The sequence below is a fragment of the Aulonocara sp. 'chitande type north' Nkhata Bay genome, linkage group LG15 (assembly GCF_057382095.1).
Source record: "Aulonocara sp. 'chitande type north' Nkhata Bay isolate Kocher_YH1m ecotype deep benthic linkage group LG15, A_spYH_male_GT1.1, whole genome shotgun sequence".
Lineage (NCBI taxonomy): Eukaryota > Metazoa > Chordata > Actinopteri > Cichliformes > Cichlidae > Aulonocara > Aulonocara sp. 'chitande type north' Nkhata Bay.
The window spans coordinates 4859089-4880845 of NC_141358.1; the positions used below are offsets into that span (position 1 = coordinate 4859089).

At 40.6% G+C, this 21757-nt stretch overlaps 1 protein-coding gene across 3 annotated transcripts in view; it reads left to right on the forward strand.

The window, feature by feature from the left end:
• Positions 1-5436: 5436 nt before the first annotated feature.
• Positions 5437-21757, forward strand: part of plcb1l (phospholipase C beta 1-like) — a 128592-nt gene continuing 112271 nt past the window's right edge. Inside the window, exons 1-2 of one of the 3 annotated variants that reach the window (XR_015124993.1) lie at positions 5437-5836; positions 10198-10275. Coding sequence is in view for 2 of the 3 variants with exons in the window: in XM_086263616.1 (XP_086119742.1) it covers positions 5738-5836; positions 10198-10275 (177 nt within the window). In the remaining variant the exon portion in view is untranslated. The remainder of the gene's footprint in view (positions 5837-10197; positions 10276-21757) is intronic. The other 2 variants (XM_086263616.1, XM_086263618.1) reach the window with 2 other exon arrangements.

The following is a 21757-nucleotide window of genomic DNA, read 5'->3' on the forward strand; positions in this document are numbered from 1 at the left end:
TTATTATAGTCTGACTTTTACCATTTGAACCAAACAAGCAAAAACTACAGATATGCATAAAGGTAAGTAGATCACGTTCAAGCTGTTGACTTTTTGACATATTTGGACAAACAAGCGTTTGATCTGCTGTGAAACAGTGCTTGCAGATACAGACAAGATAATATACACAAAGGACGTTTGCCTTTTTAGTTTATTAAACAAAAATATCAACCAAAGCACACCCTGGGTCCTTTCACTATGATTACTGACTTTTGACATTTGGAATAACCGTTCTGTGATATTGTCGTTAACCACCACCACCAAATAATACTCAAATATAGTCCGTACACATACATTCACACATTCGCTATCTTTTCCTTTTCCCCCTGGTTGAATTTCCAGAGTGCTCAGGATCATCATCAAGTTAAAAGGACTGCTTGGGATAATTTCAACGAGAATCCATAGTTGAATCAATGGCAGTAAGCTCCCTGGTCTCCTAGGGCAGTGAACTCCAAACCATAACATTTATCCCATCATGCTTAATGGTTGATATGGGGATCGCTTCCTGAAAAGCTGCCTGTCTTTAATCTGTCTTTCCAGAGGACATTTTTCTAAAGGGCCTGTTGTTCTCTGGTAAAATGTAGCTTTGCTCTAATGTGCTTTTTGGACATCAAATGTGGTTCCTGGCAATCCTCTCGTTCAGATCAAATTCAGGCAAACCCTCTGTGATTGTTGATGCCTACAGATCCCAGGATCTGTAGGCATCAGAACCCAAAACTAAACATTTCCATACATTTCATAGTGGTAGTTCCTACAACTGAAAATGTAGGACCAGAAATTATCTTTGTAAAGAGTTATTATTATGAATGAAACAATATTTTACATTACTGTGATGTGAATAAATAACAACAGCAATACAGGCTGAATGATGGTCTAACTTCATATCATAGTTCTCAAAAATATCTACTGATGTGCAAATACAAGACACTGTAGCTCCCCAAACCATGCTCTGATCACACTACAAGAGGTATAAAGGTACTAAAATCAAGAATTACTATATTTTAACATAATGACCATAACAATTTATCTTTAAATTAATTTTAGTTTACATTAATAATGACATTCAGTCATCAATACTATTTTAATAATTAACTTATTAACGGTCATCTTTGGTTAGGGGTCATTGGAAAATCTACTCAACATGAAATAATAGGTTTGTTACAACAAACATTTATAGTTGCCCTTACAGCAAAATAATCTGAATATAATGTAATGTATATAGGCTTAGTTCCTGTAAATCACACTTTAGCAATACTAACATTTTTCTAGCATATAAGATAAATGCCAGACAAACATGCTGTGATGCAGTTTTGCAGATTTACATTGTGTCGCTTACAAATACAGAAAATCTATGAGGAGTCTTAATAATTTTATTTGGCATTGTTCACGACATGAAACAAAATCATAACCAACCCTGGGTCCACATGAACCATGTGCTATTAAGACCACAACGATCTAATTTTCCTTTCTTTGGAAGTTTCTTTTCACCGTGTTGCCTGTTCTTCCACCAAACCTCCCTACTACCCTTTCAAAATAAAAGCCCCACACTTGACAACAGACTAACAGGGCTAACTAACAGTCAATAGGTTATTAACACAGAGGTAAATAAAGGGAGGCATTCTTGTATTTTGTGGCCCTCATTCCTGGTTATTTCACAAAAACCACACTTGTTTCCATAATGTTTCCATAGTTACCTTTAAACAAAGAAGAACACTGGAGACATAATGTAGTGTTAATTCCAGCATTATAATATTTTAATAGGTTAATGATTACCTTTGTATTTCCAGCTTACTATGCCACTATTACTACATTATTAAGGTGTTGTAATTGAAAGTACTACTGGCACCTAATCTGAATTCTCTGGATATGAATATATCATAGATGCAGGGGTGTAACTCTTTTTCCTTGTGAAAAATCTATTCAGCTTACTGCTTACCCTAGTTAGGGTCTGTGGATTTGAGACTATCCCAGCTGCCACAGGGTGAAAGGTGAGGTACACCCTTAATACGCCCATCCACGCTTATGGCCAATTTAAAATCCCCAGTTGGTGTCTTTAGACTCTGATGGAAAACTGGAGCATCCAGAGAAAACCCCTGCAGACAAAAGTAGAAGATAGAGCTAAACCTTCTTTCTGTGAGGCAAGATTATCCATTGTCTCTGCAATTTACAGTTCTTTTTCACATAACTGTACTTGCTGTAGCTTACGGCCATCTTTTCAAAGAATTTGTGAAGTTGTACTCCAAATAGATGTTGAGCATAGATGAAGCTAGATAAAGAAACTAGATGAGGAAACTGAGAATAAGACTGGCTCTACAAAATGAAACCCCACCAGCTGGTTTCCTGCTTTCTTAGTTTCTCTTGTGAAATACTGATTTGGTTTCCTTTAGCAACAAGTTTGTTTGTTTGTTTGTTATATAAAAAAGAAAGAGAAACACTCGACTGACAACTTGGATAACATTTTAATGGCTCAGAACACATGTAATGGGAAATTTGTGGTCTCAGTGCTTTTACATGCCAGCAGTCCTCTACTGTAATTTTGACTTTCACATAAGTGCTAGGGCTGATTTTAGAGGTAGGTCAAACCTCAGGGCTGATAGGAAGATAAATAACGGATACCGAAGTCTGAGAAAAGCAGAAAAACAATGAATTGATATACCTTTATTAGTCCCACAAGGGGAAATTTCATGAGTAATTCTTGGAATGAAAACATTTGTGACACTATCCTTTACATTAGTTGTTATTGTTGTTTCTCCCAAGGAATTCTGACGCATTAAAAGTGTGACTCGTTTAATCTGTTTCCTCCACCTCGTACCTTCGGATGTTTCCTCCCTTTGTTTCTCTCAGACACATTTATACCCTGTCTCACTTCCCTGAGCTGTCACTGGACTTTGACTCAACTGTTATAGTTAATCAATCATTAAAAGCATGAAGCAATTTCAAGCAAACTACTATTACCACTGATATCAAAAGTAACAGCCAGAATTTGGTAGGTTTTGAGTAGTTTGACATGCCAGTGACAGTTAGTAGCTGACCACAGAGAAACACAGAGGGAAGACAGCCAGCAGGACACAAATAGTCCCCATTTTGAAAAAGAAGTGCAGACAATGCAAAATGTGGGTGGTACAAAGCCCAGAGGAGTTTTGTTTTATTCAACAGGAAAGTTAAACTCCAAGAAAATTCCTAAGGGCAGTGAGGCACTCACAGAACTTTGGAAAGAAGTTTAGTCATGAAGAAGTAAGAAAAAGCCCAGAGCCATGTGTGGGCACTGGAACAACAACATTATGCACTCCACACTGTATATAAATGCCACTTGTTTTGCACATATTCAACTCTGTATATTTTATATATTTTATTATTATTATTTTATTTTATTACTATTTAATTTGTAAAAATGTGTGTATACACACACACAGGAAAATATTTAGTATACACATCCAGAAATGCATACACTATTATATATTGTACATATATTTATTAGTTTCAGGTTGGCCATTCTTGTATTTTGCTCGTTTGTGTTGTTGTGTTTGCACATCTCTGTTGCTTGTGGGGCTCGCACACAAGAATTTACCTCGCATGTGCTGTGCCAGTGTGCCTGCACATGTGATGTGACAATAAAAAGTGATTTGATTTAGCTGATTTTTTAAATTAGCCAGTAGCACCTGTTAGCCTAGATACAGGTATGAATATAACAGATCACATGTGCCATCTGATGATCTCATCATGATGGAACAAGGAGTTCATGTCTGATATTTCACCACATCCATAAGAATAAAGAATGTCACAAAAAAGCCTTTAAAAATGAACATTGACACAGTACAAATGTTAGTAAGTGCCACTCTGAAACAAAAGAATCTATGAATACATCAGGTTGGCCTCTCAGGATGAACTGCTACAACAGAGCGCTGTGCAGCAGCAGAATGAAAGAGATTAGAAAGAAGAGGAAATGTTGTGGAGGACCAAGCCCATCCATGGGATGTAATATTAGCAAATAGAGGAAGTGACGGACATCGAATCCTGTGAGTAGCTGGAAAAGTCTAGCCAGTACCATAGTACAGAGGCTCTGATCGTGGCAGCATCAATAACCCAGCACCAGATTAATATTCAACCAAGCTAAGGCGCACCCTGGGTGAATGTGGTCCTGACGATCCACATAGAAATAAGATTTAATTTGCAATTTATCATCAGAAAGTATTAGCACCTCTATTAAAAAAAATAAATATTTTTTTTGCAGTTAGAGCATAATACTGTGATAAAAAAGAAATTGTAAAACACCAACAGCTAAATCTCACACTCTACAGGCCACAGTTAGCATGTTAGATGTTAAAGTTGATGACAATTAGAAAAAGACTGAACAAGTATGGCTTTTCTCTAAAAAGAACATGACTGCACGTCGTAGGTTTGCTAAGTTGCATCTGAAACCACAATACTTCTGGAACAATGTCCTTCAGACAGATAAGATTAAAGTGGAGCTATTTGGTCATAAAGTGCAGCATAAACACAGCATATCAGCACAAACACCTTGTACCAACTTTCCAGTGAAGGTGTGTTGATTTGGGCTTGTTTTGCAGCCACAGGCTTTGGGCACCTTGCAATCATGAAGTCGACCGTGAACTCCTCTGTGTACCATATTCTAGAGTCAAAGATGACGCCATCTGTCTGACTGACTTGGCAGAAATTTGGTCATGCAGCAGAGCAATGACCAGAACAGAATGCAACAGAATGGTTGAAAAAACAAAGTCAAGGTGTTGCAAAGACCCAGTTAAAATACAGACTTCAACCTGACTGAAATACTGTGGTGGGACCTTAAGAGAGCTGCAAATGCCTGCAAACCTCAGTGAAATGAAGCAAGGTTGTAAAGAGTAGTAGGTAAAAGTGCCTTGAGGCAACTGTTGATGTGATTTGGCGCTATATAAATAAAATAAATCTGAATTTAAAACTTCCTCCACAGCAATGTGAGAAACTGATAGAGTCCAACACAAAAGGATTACTTCAAGTGATACATGTAGTTCTGTTGAATTACAGGGTGTACTTAGTTTTTCCGAGGACTGCAGTAAGACTTGTTAAAAGCTTTTTCACGTGACTATATGTGGCGATCCCAGCTGATAGGAACATCAGAAAAAAGGATTTGTTCCTAGATTTTTCTCTCTTGCTTGAATGTTCATCATCAAAAATCAGGATTTAACGATTCCCTCATTTTTTCAGCTTTTAATTTGTTTCCATCTTAGAGGCCACTAAATGCCCATCGCATTGCCACCAACGCACGGAGGCGCTAGATCACTTAAAGCATCGATCCTGTCCCTGCATTGACTTGAACAATTTGACATCAGACATGTAACTCGTTCAGATTCCCCCTCCTTCTCCACCACTCTCACTCTTTCCCTCTCTCTCTCTCTCTCACTGTCCCTCTCTTTCCCTGTCTGTCTCTCTCTCCTCGTCTTCAGCTGCATGTCTCTCAGTCAGTCAGTCAGTCAGTGAGTTGCCCGGGTCCGCTACGCCTGCGTCCGCCTCCGCAGCTCTCCAAAGCCGAGACGCGCCACCGCCGCCGTCATTGCGGGCATGACATACTGGCATCAGTAGTGGGCTTCCGTCAGGCTGCTTTTAAGAAAATTACAAAGGAGAGGAAGAGACACAAGAGTAGAGGAGAGTGAAGTGACTCATTTCCACCCGAGCTTGTGCGTTGAGAAGAGTAGATGAGCCAATGGCTGGGGCACAGCCGGGAGTTCATGCGCTGCAGCTCAAGCCAGTGTCCGTACCCGAGAGCCTAAGAAAGGGCAACAAATTTATGAAATGGGATGATGTAAGTAGTGGCCAGACAGGCCAGCGATGAATGTCTTTTTTTTCCTCCCCAGTTTTCACTGTCAGATCATTTTCTGCACGCGTTTTGCATGTACACAGTCTGTGTATTACACAATCTATAGGCTACTCGTGCAACAGTAGCCGATAGATTTAATTGTAAGTGGAAACCGCACGGACAAGAAGCTAATTGCGTTGGACTTCCTGCTTAGTGGTTGAAAGAAATGCTACAGCTACAGTGTCTACTGACATGTGCTTTCTTTACATTATCCAATGTACAGTATTTGTATTTGTGCGCGCCAGTGGGTGCACGCGTGTACCGCTGTGTGTGAGAATGTGCGCACCCTCATCTAATCAAACACTAACCCCCCCGCGTTAGAAACGTTTTTTTTATCAATTAACCACAATTAATTAGTGCACTGACATTCAACATGCAAATCTAAGCACAACAGTTGGTCATTAAAAAAAAGAAAAATATTTTGGGAATTTTTATTTTGGTAGCATCTCTATATAAAATGTCGGTCCAGCTGTAGTAAAATGACCTTGATTGAACTGATTTCACACTGCTCTTGAGTAAAACATAATAGTAATAGCCTTCTAGCAACAGAGGCTATGGCCACACTATGTGGCACATTGCTTTCCCAGGCAATAAATCAACACAAATCAACACTCCCTCTAATAATCTTGTGGCAAGTTCACAACTGAACTGCGCTCTGAACTGAGTTTAACATGGCTTGATGGTTATTTGCATCTTCTGTACCTTAGTTTTTACAGCAGCTGCATTCAGAAAGAGCTGGAATAGCTGTTTTCACACCCCATGCCATTTGAATATCCACTTGTTACTCTGGTTTATGAGTGAATATCTGAATATCTGTTAATTTTAAACCGCTCTGTGAAAATGCTGAGGGCTTAGCCCACCTGTAACTCATTTTTACAGTGCCTTGACTTTTCTAATACTGTAGACAGTGAGGAATCGGTTACTAAGATACTCTTTCTAAGATCATCCTCTCAAATACATGCTCAGAATCACTCAGCTCAGGTGAGCCAAGTGCAGCACAGATGGCATTAGTCTTGCAGTGTTATGGAAGTGTGAATGCGGTCAGTACAGACTGCAGAGAGGAAATTATGCACACTTGCAAGTCCACCATTCTGTCAATCATCAACCTTAAGCTTAAATAAGAAAGTTTCCTTAACTAGTAACTACTAATGAGTGCCCATTCCTTCAGCTCATTAGATGCGACTCAGTTTCCCCTTTCTCAGCCGTGTTTGTGTACTTTTAGCATGTACATTCAGGACTATCGTCAGACCCAAATGTCCACCAGGCCTTTCCTTGCAAAAACATATGACCTCAAACACAGGCATAGTCACAGGTACTTTCTCTGGTTCCTTTCCCATGCGCTCCTTCCTTCCTCTTTCCTCTCTGTATCATTTCATGGAAAGAATCACAGAGGACAAACAGCCAACCTGAGAGAGCAAAGCTAATAAATTTTCACTGGAGAAAGATTGAATTAAATCATTTTTCTTCTTTTTTATTGCTTTGGGTGTTGAGTTGAACATCTTTCAGCAGGAAATTGTACGGGCAGTAAATGAAAAATTATATGTATGTTCTTTAATTTATGGCTTTACTCTGGTGAAGATTTCTTGTTCTCTCAGTTGAAGTCACACATATATTCCAAAATTCTTAAACTCACCTGGGGAGTAGGGCAAAAAACAGTGTGAAGTTCTGTGCTGCGTAGCCAGCAGCCATGAGTTTTGAGCAGCAGAGTGACTGCAGACTCCAGCACAGGATGCTTGCAGGTGGTTGTAAAGGAGCAGAAAAGCAATCAGAGAAGCTCTCCAAAGCCTCAAAGGCCTCAGACCTCCCCAACCTCCCTCCTACAGACGTGCGCAGACATCTTGTATTTTTGTTGCTGCCACTTGTCGACAGCTGGCTGCTTCTGTGGCTCATGAAATCCATGGGTACGGGTAAAATATTGCCTGGATGTGTTATTATTTGTCAGTTCAGATGGCACATTTAGCAATAATGACTGCTTTCCGTTGAGGCACAGGGAGCCATTCAGATTCTCCAGCACATACACACTTCATGTTATAAGGATCATTTACTGTACACCTGGGCACGGTGTCAAATTTGTGAAAGACGATGCTTGGTCTGTGTAAACAGAGACTTTTATGAGGTTATACTTATATCAACCCCTCTGGTCGGTTGTGCATTGAATAAGATATTATCAGGCTCCTCAGGGGAGCAGAAAATCCCTTAAAAGTAGTAGAATATGTCATTAGCATACAGAACAGAAATATGCTGAGCTCAAAACTCCTCTCTAACACACCCCCTCAGGCAGCAATGCTAATGGTACAGACTCTTCACTAAAAATAATGGAAGTGTCTCCTGCCTGGGATCAGTTCCTTCAGGGTGTTTGTACTTTCACAAGTCAGTGACTAATCTCATCTTAATTCAGCAGAAAGCAGGCCACTCTGCTGCCTAATGTTGTCCCATTAAAGACAAATCCCTTAAAATAGTCCAATGACAATAAAAAAAAAAACAAAAAAAACATTGGCGAGTACTATTCTGCCGGTAGTCACTCTGAAGTTAAATCCCAGCTTTAAGTACTTCTTGTTTCTGTGTAAATGTGAAAACCCATGAGAAAATCTTTGCTAAGAGTCCATAATGGCTTAATGTGTTTGCAGTGGTGGCCATGGAGAGCTAGGACATTAAGAAAGAAGCTGGTGAAAATGACTTCTCTCACATCATTAGGCAGTTTCCCAGTGCTCTCGAGCCTTCTTCTTTTCTCAGACATGACAGACAATCCATCACTTGCATCGCATCTTATCCCCCGAATGACTTCTTGACTTGGTTTACTGAAAATATAAATGACTTGCTAAATATTCTTTGATCTAGCTCACTATCATTTTCTTGAATTTTTCTAAAGATATTTATCTGTAAAAACTAAATTGGAAAAATCGGACTGTGGATGGTGAGCTGAGCAAAGATCATGAGATATGAGCCAGATTTGGTCTGAAATGCTATATCTAAGAACTGCAAACATGATGCTTTTCCCTTTCCTTTAGGCTATAAACTGTGTGTGTGTGTGTGTGTGTGTGTGTGTGTGTGTGTGTGTGTGTGTGTGTGTGTGTGTGTGTGTGTGTATGCGGCATGCATTCATTGACATGAACCGCATCTTTTGTCATTCAATCAAGCTTGCAAAGATTGTGCAATCATGTGAACAAAACCAAAGCGATTCCTCTTGAGTCTCTAATAGATTTCATGGGAATGGTGGGTTGCCATAGCAAACGTCACCGTAGCAAATGCCTCTGATGCCTAACTGTTTCCAAAACCGAACGAGCCGCTCATTTACTTTCAGCTCACTTCCCTTCTTTCGTCTTTCCCCGTTTTCCCCTCCTCTGTTCCTCCTGTATTTTCACTGTTGGCCTATATTGGATAAACCATGATTGTGACATTTAGACAGTATGAAATGACTGAAATGACTCATAATGGTTAAATACATTACAGCATAGGCTCCTTTGCTGTCTACCAGCCCAACCCTTTCCCAGCATCCTACGCTGCAAGTCGCATAAGGTCGCGCCCAAATAAGACAAGTGTGGAGCAGATGCAGACCATTAGCTCTGTCTCCAAATGCTCTGATAGGGACATCATTAGAAGCCTCATGAAGACACTTTGAAGATTTTCTTGCTCTGTGCAGCAAATGCGGTCCTCATCTCTCTGATCTTGCAGCCATGGCTGATTGAAGAGGACAATATGCTACTGTTCAGCTGAGCCACAGCCACTGTGGACACAGAAAAAAGGCAATGGCTCTTTCTTTCTTTTTATAGACGCATCCAATAATATCTGGTGTTGCCATGTATGCCTCAGGGTCAAACTGTGTGTGTGTGTGTGTGTGTGTGTGTGTGTGTGTGTGTGTGTGTGTGTGTGTGTGTGTGTGTGTGTGTGTGTGTGTGTGTGTGTGTGGGAGAGAGAGAGAGACTTGGAGCTATCTGTATGTAACTGTGGGAAAGCATTTGTCCATTACAAGAGGGGAAAATTGAAACATCAACTCCAAATCAACCTGCACTTCGTGATTGCAGTCACTGCAAACACACACGCACACCCCAGGCTGCTTGGTCATTTTGCGGTGATGCCAGGTCGTGGTGTGGAAAGTACCCTAAAAGGAAAGGATTGAGTGCATGTTTACAACATAAACAGCACTTTTGATGTCATTTCAAATTCTGGTATGCGAGTGGATAAAACAAACTATGCTTTGATCTTGGTTCCCTCGGAGAATTGTCTGCAGTGAGGTATTCACTCATGTTGAAATTCAGATGTTGATTTACAGATTTAAACAGACACGTGTCTTTTCTTCTTCACGACAGGATTCAACCACTGTGACCCCGGTGACTCTGACAGTTGACCCCAAAGGTTACTTCCTGTATTGGACTGACCAGAGCAAGGTGAGACACCACGGCAGGAAGGCCAAATGGTTTGAAGCCTTCAAGCCGTTAAGATGTTTAAAGCCTCTTTCGTTGTCATCTGAATTTCATTTGATGATGAAATTCAGATTCGTGGGACCAAATTTAAAGCTTATCACAGCAGCACCAACAGTTTCCCTCATCTCTGCTTTGACATCTGCACAGTGCTTTGTACCAGCCTGATATATAATAGACAGGCCAATGTCCATTTCACGCGTTTCCTCTCCAAAACCTGAAATGTACAAGTAATGTACAAGTTGCCGCAAAGTGCAGTAACAGCAGGGAGATATTTTATTTCAAGCCAACAGGAAAATAGTCACAGGAAAGTGTTTGAACAGACACTATTAAAACATTTACATTTATATACATATTAGCCACCTAACTTGATCATTTCTGCCGATAAAGGACCCTGCAATGTTCTTAATACATTTTATGCTCACTACCGGCTTTGTGGCTTTAAATATACTATCTCCCCCTACTGGTAATGCAGTTTCTGCATGCAGGAACAGCTTCTGCGCTTTGCCTCTCCAGAACGTGAAATGGACACGGTGGACCGCCTGTTATGAGTTTTGTCATGATACTGGGTTGTTTGTACACGATACAGGACCTACCTGGACTGTCTGTACATAACTGATTGGCCAGCACAGTAAATTGTTATATATCTTATGACAGGCAGATATAAACTTACTGTTTTCCCAGCATATTCTCACAGAGCTTTTTTGTCTGTATTCTCCATTTCACTGACAGTACAGCAGCATTGTCAAACTGAAAGCTTTCACGGCACCAACTTCTCCACATTTTTTACTCGTCGTCTTCGTAGGTGTCGGTGCAGCACTTTCTAGTACTGTCACATTTCATTATGAGAAATGGGGTGTTTAGTTTGCTGCTGTTTATTTGCATAAATTTGAAGTTTAGGCTAGCTTATGCAAATCGGCAGCATCCAGCATGGCTCGGCATGCCTGGAAACTCCCCAACAAAGCGAACTGTTGTGTATCTGAAATAAAGACAGAGCAGTCACTTGCATCTGTAGCTTTCAAAAACATTTCAATGGTATAGAAAGTTAGCAAATGAGCCCCAGTGACAGTTTCTGAGAGCAGAGAGAACTTAAAGTTGTGGCAATGGCTTAGCTGTCAGCTTTTGAATACTGTAGCTCAGCACCAAGCATTAAAAACACACCTCTGTGGACACTAACCATCAGTGAGCAGCGAAGGAAGTAAAAGCCAGACCAAGTGTGAGAATCTGTTGTGTCGTTTATGTCGTAAAATCATAAAATGACTGACAAGAGACAAAAACTGACGACGTCGCTGCTGTCTTGTTTTGTTTGGCATGAATATGAGCACAATTCAGAAAAAGGGACAGTCGACTGAGTGTGTGTCCACAGAAACAAACTAAAATAGACACTGTGTTTAAAAACTGCATAAGATATAATCTCTCCTCATGATACTTGTCAGCTCTCAGTGAAGGGCTCCCTAAACATTTGGAGTCTGCCTGGTTCTGCTGGAGGTTTCTTCCTGTTAAAAGGGAGTTTTTCCTTCCCACTGTTGCCAAAGTGCTTGCTCATGATTGTTGGGTTTTTCTCTGTCTGTATTATTGTAAGGTCTGCCTTACAACATAAAGCACCTTGAGGCAACTGTTGTTGATTTGGTGCTGTATAAATAAAACTGAATTGAATTGAATAGTGACAGTGGCTCAGGCTTGAAAACCTGCTCTATTACCACTTCAGAGGCATTTAAGACAGTTATTTGAAAACATTGACCTTTTCCATTTACTACTGCCATTCAACAATCCAGTACTTATTACCATAGCAGCACCATTAGAATTCGTGGCAACCACATTCGGCATTCCCTTTGTAATTATCATGGTACACCTAGGATTATTATCGAGAGATCACAGGCGCTCTAGGAAGCATTTAGGCGCTCAGAAATTGCTTCCTTAGCTGAAAGGCCTGCAGCAGAGCACAGTTAGGCTTAGATGGTCTTTTTCCAGCATTGTGATGATTTTTTTTATCTTGTTTGTTTGTTTGTTTTGCTCTTTCTGAGCCATTCAAGCATGATTTTTTAAGTTCTTTCAGTTAGCTTCCAGTTAGATTCCTTAAAAAAGGATTTGAGGGTGTTCTGGTCCAGTTTCATTTGAAGAACTTTCTTGAAAAGGAGACAGAAATCTAAACTGGCACACCTGCAGTGCTGCAACCGACACCTGTGAGAATATTGCATAGTGCATTGTGTTTTTCCAACATTCCAGTTGTAGCTAAATGTTTCATAATAACCAGGAACAAGGTAGCGAAACGTAAGATAAGAAACGCTATCATGTTCAGTGATCTTATTAAGCACTTCCTCCCAGTTTAACCTTGAGAGCATGTGCAGAATCTGCTGAAGGTTTAACAGTTTGTTCTGTTTATTTGAATGTACAGCTGCTGAGCACAAGGACTTGAACACAAGCATGAAATTTCCCCTCTGTACACTTACCTCTGAACACAAACACACATCCACACATAATGGTAAATGGCCTGTATTTATATAGCGCTTTACTAGTCCCTAAGGACCCCAAAGCGCTTTACATATCCAGTCATCCACCCATTCACACACACACATTCACACACTGGTGATGGCAAGCTACATTGTAGCCACAGCCACCCTGGGGCGCACTGACAGAGGCGAGGCTGTCGGACACTGGCGCCACCGGGCCCTCTGACCACCACCATTAGGCAACGGGTGAAGTGTCTTGCCCAAGGACACAACGACCGAGACTGTCCGCCCCATAATCCATGATTGTACCTGTCCTGCTGTTTTTGGAACAGAGAAAGGATCCCAGTATATTGGTAGCCTATTGTAAATGAATCCAGTATAAGTGGGAAAAGAGATAAAGTCTTTAGTTCTGCTACAGTTTTACCGAACACTCAATGAGGAAAGAAAAGAAGACCAGTTTTGATGTCTACCGCATTTTATGTTGTGGGTGCGTGTTAAAAGTGGGAATTTGCGGTCAGAGATAACCAGCACTGAGTGTGATTCTCCACTAAAAGAACTGAGAGAAGCTCGTTGACACCAATTCATCATTGTTTCCTGTGCCTCTGTCATAAGGCGAGGATTTTGACTGATGAGGCTCTTGTGAGTGTGTGTTTATGCGTGTGGGTGTCTGCTCTGTCTCCCAGCGTTGAGAACAGTCCTGCCGCACACATAATAACTCAAATTGATACCAAGCACAGCCCAGACAAAACTCTATTAGGGCATAAAGAAAGGCACCCGCTGTATTCCTGTGTGCCCCTGTCAAGGCAGAAGTGTGCCTTCTCATGTTTATAAAGATACCTTGGTGCTTTTGCTAACATTTATTCACGACTGTATTGCACATCTGTTGAACAGACCAATTTAAACAAGCTATGATGCTCCGTCTACTTGTTATATGTGTGTGTGTTTGTGAGAGACTCAGTCTGATGGCCTGCAGAGTAAAAGCATTCTTCGGATTCTTCAGAAGCACAACAGAACTGTACTCGGTGTGCCTACTGCGCTGACTTTCAACACACATTGCCAGTGACAGTTGCAGTTAACTGCTGCTTTTGGCTTCTTACAAGATTCACTAAAGACATTTAGCCAAAAGTAAGGAGATAAGATTAAGAGTATTTCCTCCTTGTTAAGGATAAATATTTTTTCTTTTAGTTAACACAAATAATAATACATTTCAATGATAGTGTTAGTGGACAGGAGGTTAACTTGAGTCACAGTTTCCCCTGAGACAAATTGAAAATAAACCTACAGCTAATTTGAATCAACTTTGGAGACATTTATTTACATTAGGCTTCAGTCACACAGATTAGAGACCGGTGGTTAAACCTACAGCAACCTCTGGGGAGAGGCCTCGTCCCCCAGTGTGCCAAATATGTGTATTTCCCAACCAGTTGGTGAGCAGGTTGTGAAAACCTTCACATTGCTTTGGTCCCCTACAATTTGCATGGAAGATGCTGACTTGTCTGCAAACACTACTACTACTTTACTAGTCACCAACTAGCAAAACCTAAAAAAGTTGTGCCTCATTTTTAAAAGGCGCAGCTTTTACTTTGAAAGGAGGAATCTTCATTTCCAGTTTGCGTCGCTTTTTACAGTTTCACTTAGAGCACAGGTGTCGAACTCCAGGCCTCTCATCAAGATGTGTCCTTGATCCAACACAGCTGATTTAAATGGCTAAATGACCCCCTCAACATGTCTTGAAGTTCTTCAGAGGCCTGGTAATAAAACTAATAATTTGATTCAGGTGTGTTGACCCAGGGGCATATCTAAAACCTGCAGGAAACCAGCCCTCGAGGTCTGGAGTTCGACACCCCTGACTTAGAAAGTAGATGGCGAGTGGACGTCTTCCACGCAAACTATAGAGGACAGTGGCAACTTTCTAGTGACCAAAGTAATCACATGGAGGCTTTCAGTCCAGCGCCGTATACCTTTTTGCAGTCAGTTTCGCTGAGCGATTGCCAACAACCATTCATCAAGCAGTTGGGGAATGCACATATTTCCTTACTGACTTGCGGTTGTCAGGGGGGTGCCAACCAGTATCTGAGGTTTTTAGTAATCAGTTTCATAGACAGCTAGCAGCCTCCCACAACCAAATACCAACTGGTTGGTAACAGTGTTAAGAGAACAATGTCCCAATCCAATATTCTTGAATATCACAGTATCCCCGTTTCAGTCGTTCCTGTGAAGTTAGAAACACTGAAAACTAAATGCAGGCAAGCACAACGAGCACTTTTTGTATGTTTCTTGTTTTTTCCCCTCAAAAATGAAGTTGAATATACTGAACTTGAATTTTTTTCATCATCATATTTTGAAGGGCCATGCTTTACAACTGAAATGCCAACATTTTGATTCCCGGTCGAACCCCCTGAACCCGAATAAAATGATTAAACATAAAGGAAGCAACCATTAGCATGCAGGAAGACAAGGTGTCTTTGGTAGTGACAGCTTAACCTTTGCTGCCGTTTCAAATTTGCTTCTTTAAGCAGAAAAAAAGCTTACTTTAGACACAGTAGGGGCTTGATATTTACTTTTGACTGTGCTGTTAATCCCGGAGTTTGTCTCTTCCACTTCAGTGTCAGATGTGCTTAGGTCTGATGTTTTTGCCTTTTCTTTCTGGCTAACCTTTGAGTTGATGACGCAAGGCTCCACGAGGATTCTGCTGGTTTCATCTTTACGCCTTTGTTGTAGTCACAGTAACTTGTGCTGACAGTATACACTCAGCTTCAACTTCTGGGGAAGAAATGTTAGAAGAAACTTTTATTGTTTCTTGATGTGGTGTGTTGGGGAAATGAAGTTGACAGCAGCTCAGGATATGACCTAAGATATCCTGTATTCAGTGATAAAATTATTACGATTTTTTTTGTGACTTCACTTCTTCCTGTAGTGGACACCAAAATAAAAGCTTAAACAATGCTTCTCTTGTTGTTTACAAAAGCCGATGTAGATTTTTTTTCTCTTCCTTGTAGATAGAAACAGGTGCACACTATATCCAGTGTGAGCAGCATTTCCATTTCTGCACACTGACGTATTTTTAAACAGGGCACTGCTATGTAAACTACAGCAGTAATAACTCTCCCATGTTTGTATGTGTTTGCTTGAGAGTCCAGTTGGCTGGCTTTTTATGTTTCTGTCTCATTCACCTCAAAAGATCCACTGTCTTGAGCACACACGCAGACACAAATTCACAGATAGAAAGAGAGATTTTGGGAACGAGAACCATAATAAAGATGACGTGATATTGTCAGTCATATCGGTAGCACGTGTGCTAGCATTAGTATGAATCAGCTGTAAAATGAAACTCGTCACCCTAATGTAAATTAATAACAATGATTTACCTTGTGTCAACAAAACCATACATATATAGACATATATTAACAGCAGCATTATAAATATACCAGCAAATTCGCTGTGTACGCCAGGAAAACTCAGTTACTGTTCAAGAGTTGGCATCTTTCCAGTAGTTCTTAATTTAGAAAGCGTACAGGTGCTTTGTTCCTCATTCCTATGCAAGTTTAACAATGAGAAAGTATATTGAGGAGTATTCGCAGGTTCCTTGCTCATGACGTTGAAATCCATCCTCCTCTTTAAAAGAGGCATTTCCTCTTGTGCGAGGGGGGAACACACCGTCTTCTTTACAAGCACACATGCACACTAGCTGCGGTGGCCAGCTAAGAATAGGTGTTTTTCTTTTTTCTTTTTTAGAAGGTTGAAAATTATTTTTGCACTTGTTGGTTCATCATGTTTTATAGGGAGGAGCCCCACAGCACGGAGAGGTGGACTGACTCATTCAAATTAACTACGCAAAAAGCCTTTTGCTTTAGTTGCCATGGTTGCCAAGCGACAGCACACACCTTAGAAATGTCACATTCTCTTTCATTCTGAAGAATGTCGCTGCTTTGAAACTGATACAGTTGTTTCCTCGTGTGTGTGTGTGTGTGTGTGTGTGTGTGTGTGTGTGTGTGTGTGTGTGTGTGTGTGTGTACACAGCTTCTTACTATCTTGGTGGGGACCAAAATCTGAAATTTACTATACTGAAGGCATTTTTCACACTCAAAATATAGTTTTAGTGTCAGGGTTACAATTGGGTTATGGTTAGGTTTAGGGTAAGGTGAGGGTTAGGCATTCATTTTTGATGGTTAGAGTTAGGGTAAGCAGCTAGGGCAGCGCCACGGACCGGTTTATGCCTGACATTATTTTCACGGACCGGCCTTTAAGGTGTCGCAGATAAATACAACAAAATAAAACTAGTACCGGTACCGAAAAAAACAAGATTTATTCATAACACACGTGAAAAGACCCAGGAAAACCGAGTTAATGATAAAAACGATAACAAAATAACGCTGAAAACCGATAAAAAGCTTGAAAACCATACATTTCACACCTGAGCCTCAACTCTCGCGGCCCGGTACCGGTCTGAGGCCCGGGGGTTGGGGACCGCTGAGCTAGGGAAAGCATTAGCTCAATGGGACGAAGATAGCAAACCAGACGTGTGTGTGTGTGTGCGTGGTCCAGATGTTACTCATGTTGTGAGGACACAAATGTGTTTACAGAGTTAGATCTTGGAGAAAAAAAACAAGTCCCTGTGATGCAAAACATCAGACAATTTCAAGGTTAACACATGTTTAAAGGTTAGAGAATAAAGAGGCTTAGGTTAATGTAATGGTTTTGTTTACAATTGAAGTAAACCTCCAGGAAACAGATGTAAGTCCACATAATGTCCTCTAAAGTCATTTCTGTACGTGTGCGTGTGTGTGTGTGTGTGTGTGTGTAGACACCCTCATATTCTCATTCGCTCTTCTGAGCAGGCTGTGGTTATATGAAAAAAAAAAGGTTAAACGCTGTCTCTTGGGAGATTTATGTTTCAGCAGTGTGCCAATTTCAGGACATTCACTGGACAAGCACTTAGCATATGGCATTGAATGATGTTCAAAGGTGAAAGACAGTTCACCTCGGGCCAAAACCAGACTCACGCACTTGTCAGCTGGAATGTGTGGGGCATTTCTGAATGAGCCTAGAACTGACCTAATCCAGAACAACATGAAGACCCTTTGGTTTTGTATTTCTGGGCACACTTGATGCACAAATATGAAATGTACGCACAGTTCCTTCTCTTCTGTCAGAGCAGAGTTTACGTGTCTGTTTCTCCCAACACAGCAATTTTTGGTGATTACAGAGCCTGCTGCTCCTCCACCTCTGTCAGCACTATAGGAGTGAGGAACGAGGCATAAATCTGCAGCCAATCTACTCAAAGTGAATTGTGACCCCTGCCAAGTTGTAGCATGGCACATGGGGGACTTGTTTTATCTGCACTTGTAGTTATAGGATGAGACAGAGCGAAAAAGAGAAATTATAAGACGGTGATTATCATGATCCACACCCTCTATGTTAGCTGTGCTATGTGGTATCAGTTGTTTTTAATCTACTTAATAAATTTTTGGTCATCAGAAAAATTATTAGATTGTGAGCAGGACCTGTCGATGGTCTTTTCAGGATATGACACCATCAATCTGCGACGTCCCAGTGAAAGCCAATGAGCTTTTCACCATTTGGGCTTTGTGTCAGCCTTTTGCTGTATTCACATAAAATGGCATTTGGCATTTGTCTTGACGTGTCTGCCTTTTCAGATGTTGGCTTGCATTTAATTTATGTGCAGCATTTAAGACACACGACGCATGCATTTAATATAAGTGAGAAGTGAGAAGGTTACCATGGTTATAACCACAAGTAATGGTTATAACTTCATTATCTTCTTTTCTACATTGTGTGCTGCAGAGTTGATAAGTGATTACCAAACATAGCATTACTGATTGCAGTTGTGACATATTCATTATCTATGCTAAAATAAACTGTTTATGTCACATGGATTTTTTTTTTATTGTGCATCTTGAAACCAAGCAGCAACCTCCAGCGCTGAGAAATGAAGACAACTTGAACGTGCCAAAAACTGCAGTTATCTCGAGTGGCTGGCTCTGAAAATGAGTCACTCATCTCAGACTCCCATGTCAAAATGCCTAACTTTGCAGAAGATAAGAGTGTGTTTACTGCCCGATGCCAAAAAAGGCTTTAGATCTTTAGTAAGGTTTCTTACGTGATGTCATGACCACATTACTTAAGAGTTGTTCACCATATTGGATGTGATGCAACCACCGGTTGCTGGGGAAAAATGTGTTATTGCCTGACTCGTTGGCAGTGCTTCCTGGTGGGGGTTTTTTCTCTTGCTGATTGTAATCTGATGCAAAAAAATGTCTGCACCAACAACTTCCTGGTGATTGCTTTGGTTGCTTGCAGATTGCCAAGGTGGCATGTAGTTTTTCTTGTTTTCTGCAAATACTCACTGACAGCTAGCCTGGCATTTTTAGTAAAACGTTAAAACATGTGATGCAATGTGAAAACGAAAAAGGTTTGGTTTCAAAATAAAAGTTGTACCTCAGCACTACAGCCATCAAGGCACAACTTTCACGTTGAAGGTAAATGGTGTCATTTCCAAAAGCTAGACAGAGTTTGTAGACCAGTCTATTGCTTACATCAACTCTTTTGCAGCAATATACTAGTGACTAAAGGAATAATAGGAATGTTTTTGACAACCAGTTGGGAAATACATATTTTTTCCTAGCAACAGATCGTTGTCAGGGTGATCACTGACTGCTCTTAGCGCTGCATGACTCAGGCTTTAGCAATCTCTTTGCCAGTGACTGGCATCAACCTCCAGCAACAATTTGCAGCCGGTCAGAGAATGCTAATTTTTTCCCTCAAGACTGGGGGTTGTCAGATGGTTGCAAACCAGTCTCTAGCACTGTGTGACTGGTGCCTTATTGACTTGATCCTGCATTTCTACCATGACTCTCGCACATCTAAAACAGCGAACAAGTTGATGTCACGCAGATAGTGGTCATGTGTCCACAAAACTTCAGTAGCTAATGGCTCGTTATTAGAGCGTTGAGTATGGCCTTTCTGACCAACGGTATATAGCATATTTCCGACTCGTAGTATAGCTTACTATGTGGTTAATTGTACAAATAGCCCATCTATAAAACCTGTATTCTAGCAGATGTTTTATTTATTTGTATGTTACTCATTAGCAGTTATCTGTCTTTTGGATATGCAAGTCATTCAATACAGCTTCCTAACCAGTCTTGCTCTGTCCAGCTATTAGCTTAGCCGTTCATCCTCTAATGAAATACTATATCTGCATGTACTGTTCACACCAGATAACAATAGGTAGCAGGAAACTTAAAAATAATATGTTCAAATCTTTACTGATGTACTGAGGTATAGGTTCCCTGTTGTGTCTTATTTACTTATTTTTTCATGACTGCCCAGACAGATTTCTCCACAAAATGACTCATATAAGGACTTGGGATACTGCTTTAAAGAAAACCCTTAAAGGGTGAACCTTTGGCTGAAGCTTACAACCAAATGCAGTTATCAATATTGGGCAGTAAGTTGTTTTTTTTATATATATATGTATATTTATTGGTTTCCAGGTAAGAACTGCTGTTACTACAGTGTTATAACAGTTAAACCAGACACCCACTGTCATGATACTTGGGAACTGCAAATGCTCCTAAAACAAAATGTTAAATCTAGGATATATATTTTTTGGTTTTGTTCTTTCTGACATTTTTACTAGGTGTCCTAGACAACAGCTTGGCTTGAAGCACACACCCTAAAAACAAGAAAATATAAACTGTCAATCTGTCTGGTTCGCAGTGGCAGAACTGTAATTGTAGAGCAACAGTGGCCTGGATGTTGGCACTTGCAACTTGGCAACTGCAGAGTGCTCTTTAGCAGAGCTGAGACTCCGAAGCAGAAAAAAAGAAAGGTGTTAAACGAAGAAAAGCTTTGCCAAACTATTAAGGATTAACAGTTCCTGGGTGACTTCATAAGGCTTTGTTTGTGCTTGACTTATTCCTGTTCCTCTCTTTGAATTGTGATTAGAACTTTTTCTTTGGTAAACAATACATGCTCAAACTGGCCGGTACACACACACACACACACACACACACACACACACACACACACGCACACACACACGCACACACGCACACACACATACGAACACACGCTCCAAAAAAAGGAAAGAACAAGAGGGACATTGTTGCGTTCGTTTCCTCTCCTGAACAACGAGAGTTTGTTCATGAAACCTGGATGCAGGGATCCGGAGAGAAGTCTTTTAGCTATTTTAAAGGCTTTTGTCTGATTAAAGGTTCTCCTGGTGCCAAATCTGTTCAGTGTGAATCTCTGTGCCTTGGCTCAGTCTGCTGGGTCATAGAAACAGAGGTGTCTTACTGTAGCGGCAGTGACCGGGCATTTCAGAAGAGGAGTTAAGACCCTGCGGCGAGGTGATAAGCTTAACCAATAATATGTCTTGTAATTGATGATCATATTGCAGCAATTGAATGTTAACACTCTGGATAGCAGGAATACTTAAAATTGTAGTGGCATCATACCATAAATAAGTATAAATGATTATGTTTTTTTGATGATTATTCTTTCTTCTTTGCTGTTTTCCATGAGAAGTTTTTCCAATGCTGTCCTTCTGTAAGGTCTCCTTCAGCATAGTCATCCATGCCTCCGAGCACTGGCATAATTTTAGCATTCTGTCATTGTTATTAGTTCGATTCAAGACTCGACCTCAGTTTTTGCCACAGCCAGAAGCTGTTGCTTATTATCACAAATCTATTTTGTTTCTCCAACAAGGTGCCTGATACATAAAACCCCGCATGCACAAGTAAAACCACGTGTACGCAGAAAGACAGAAATGTGAAGATGCATTCTTTTCATTAGAATCATAAAGCCACGCTTGGTCAACACTGTCTTATTTCGTTATTTGCATATAAACTCACTGTTTGTGCCACGGGCTTTTACATGTGGTAGTTAAGACGACAGCAAACAAATTTCATAAACCCCCAGAATTTCAGCGAATGCGAAACTAAGACACTCAGCAGAGAAGTGGAGGAAAAGAG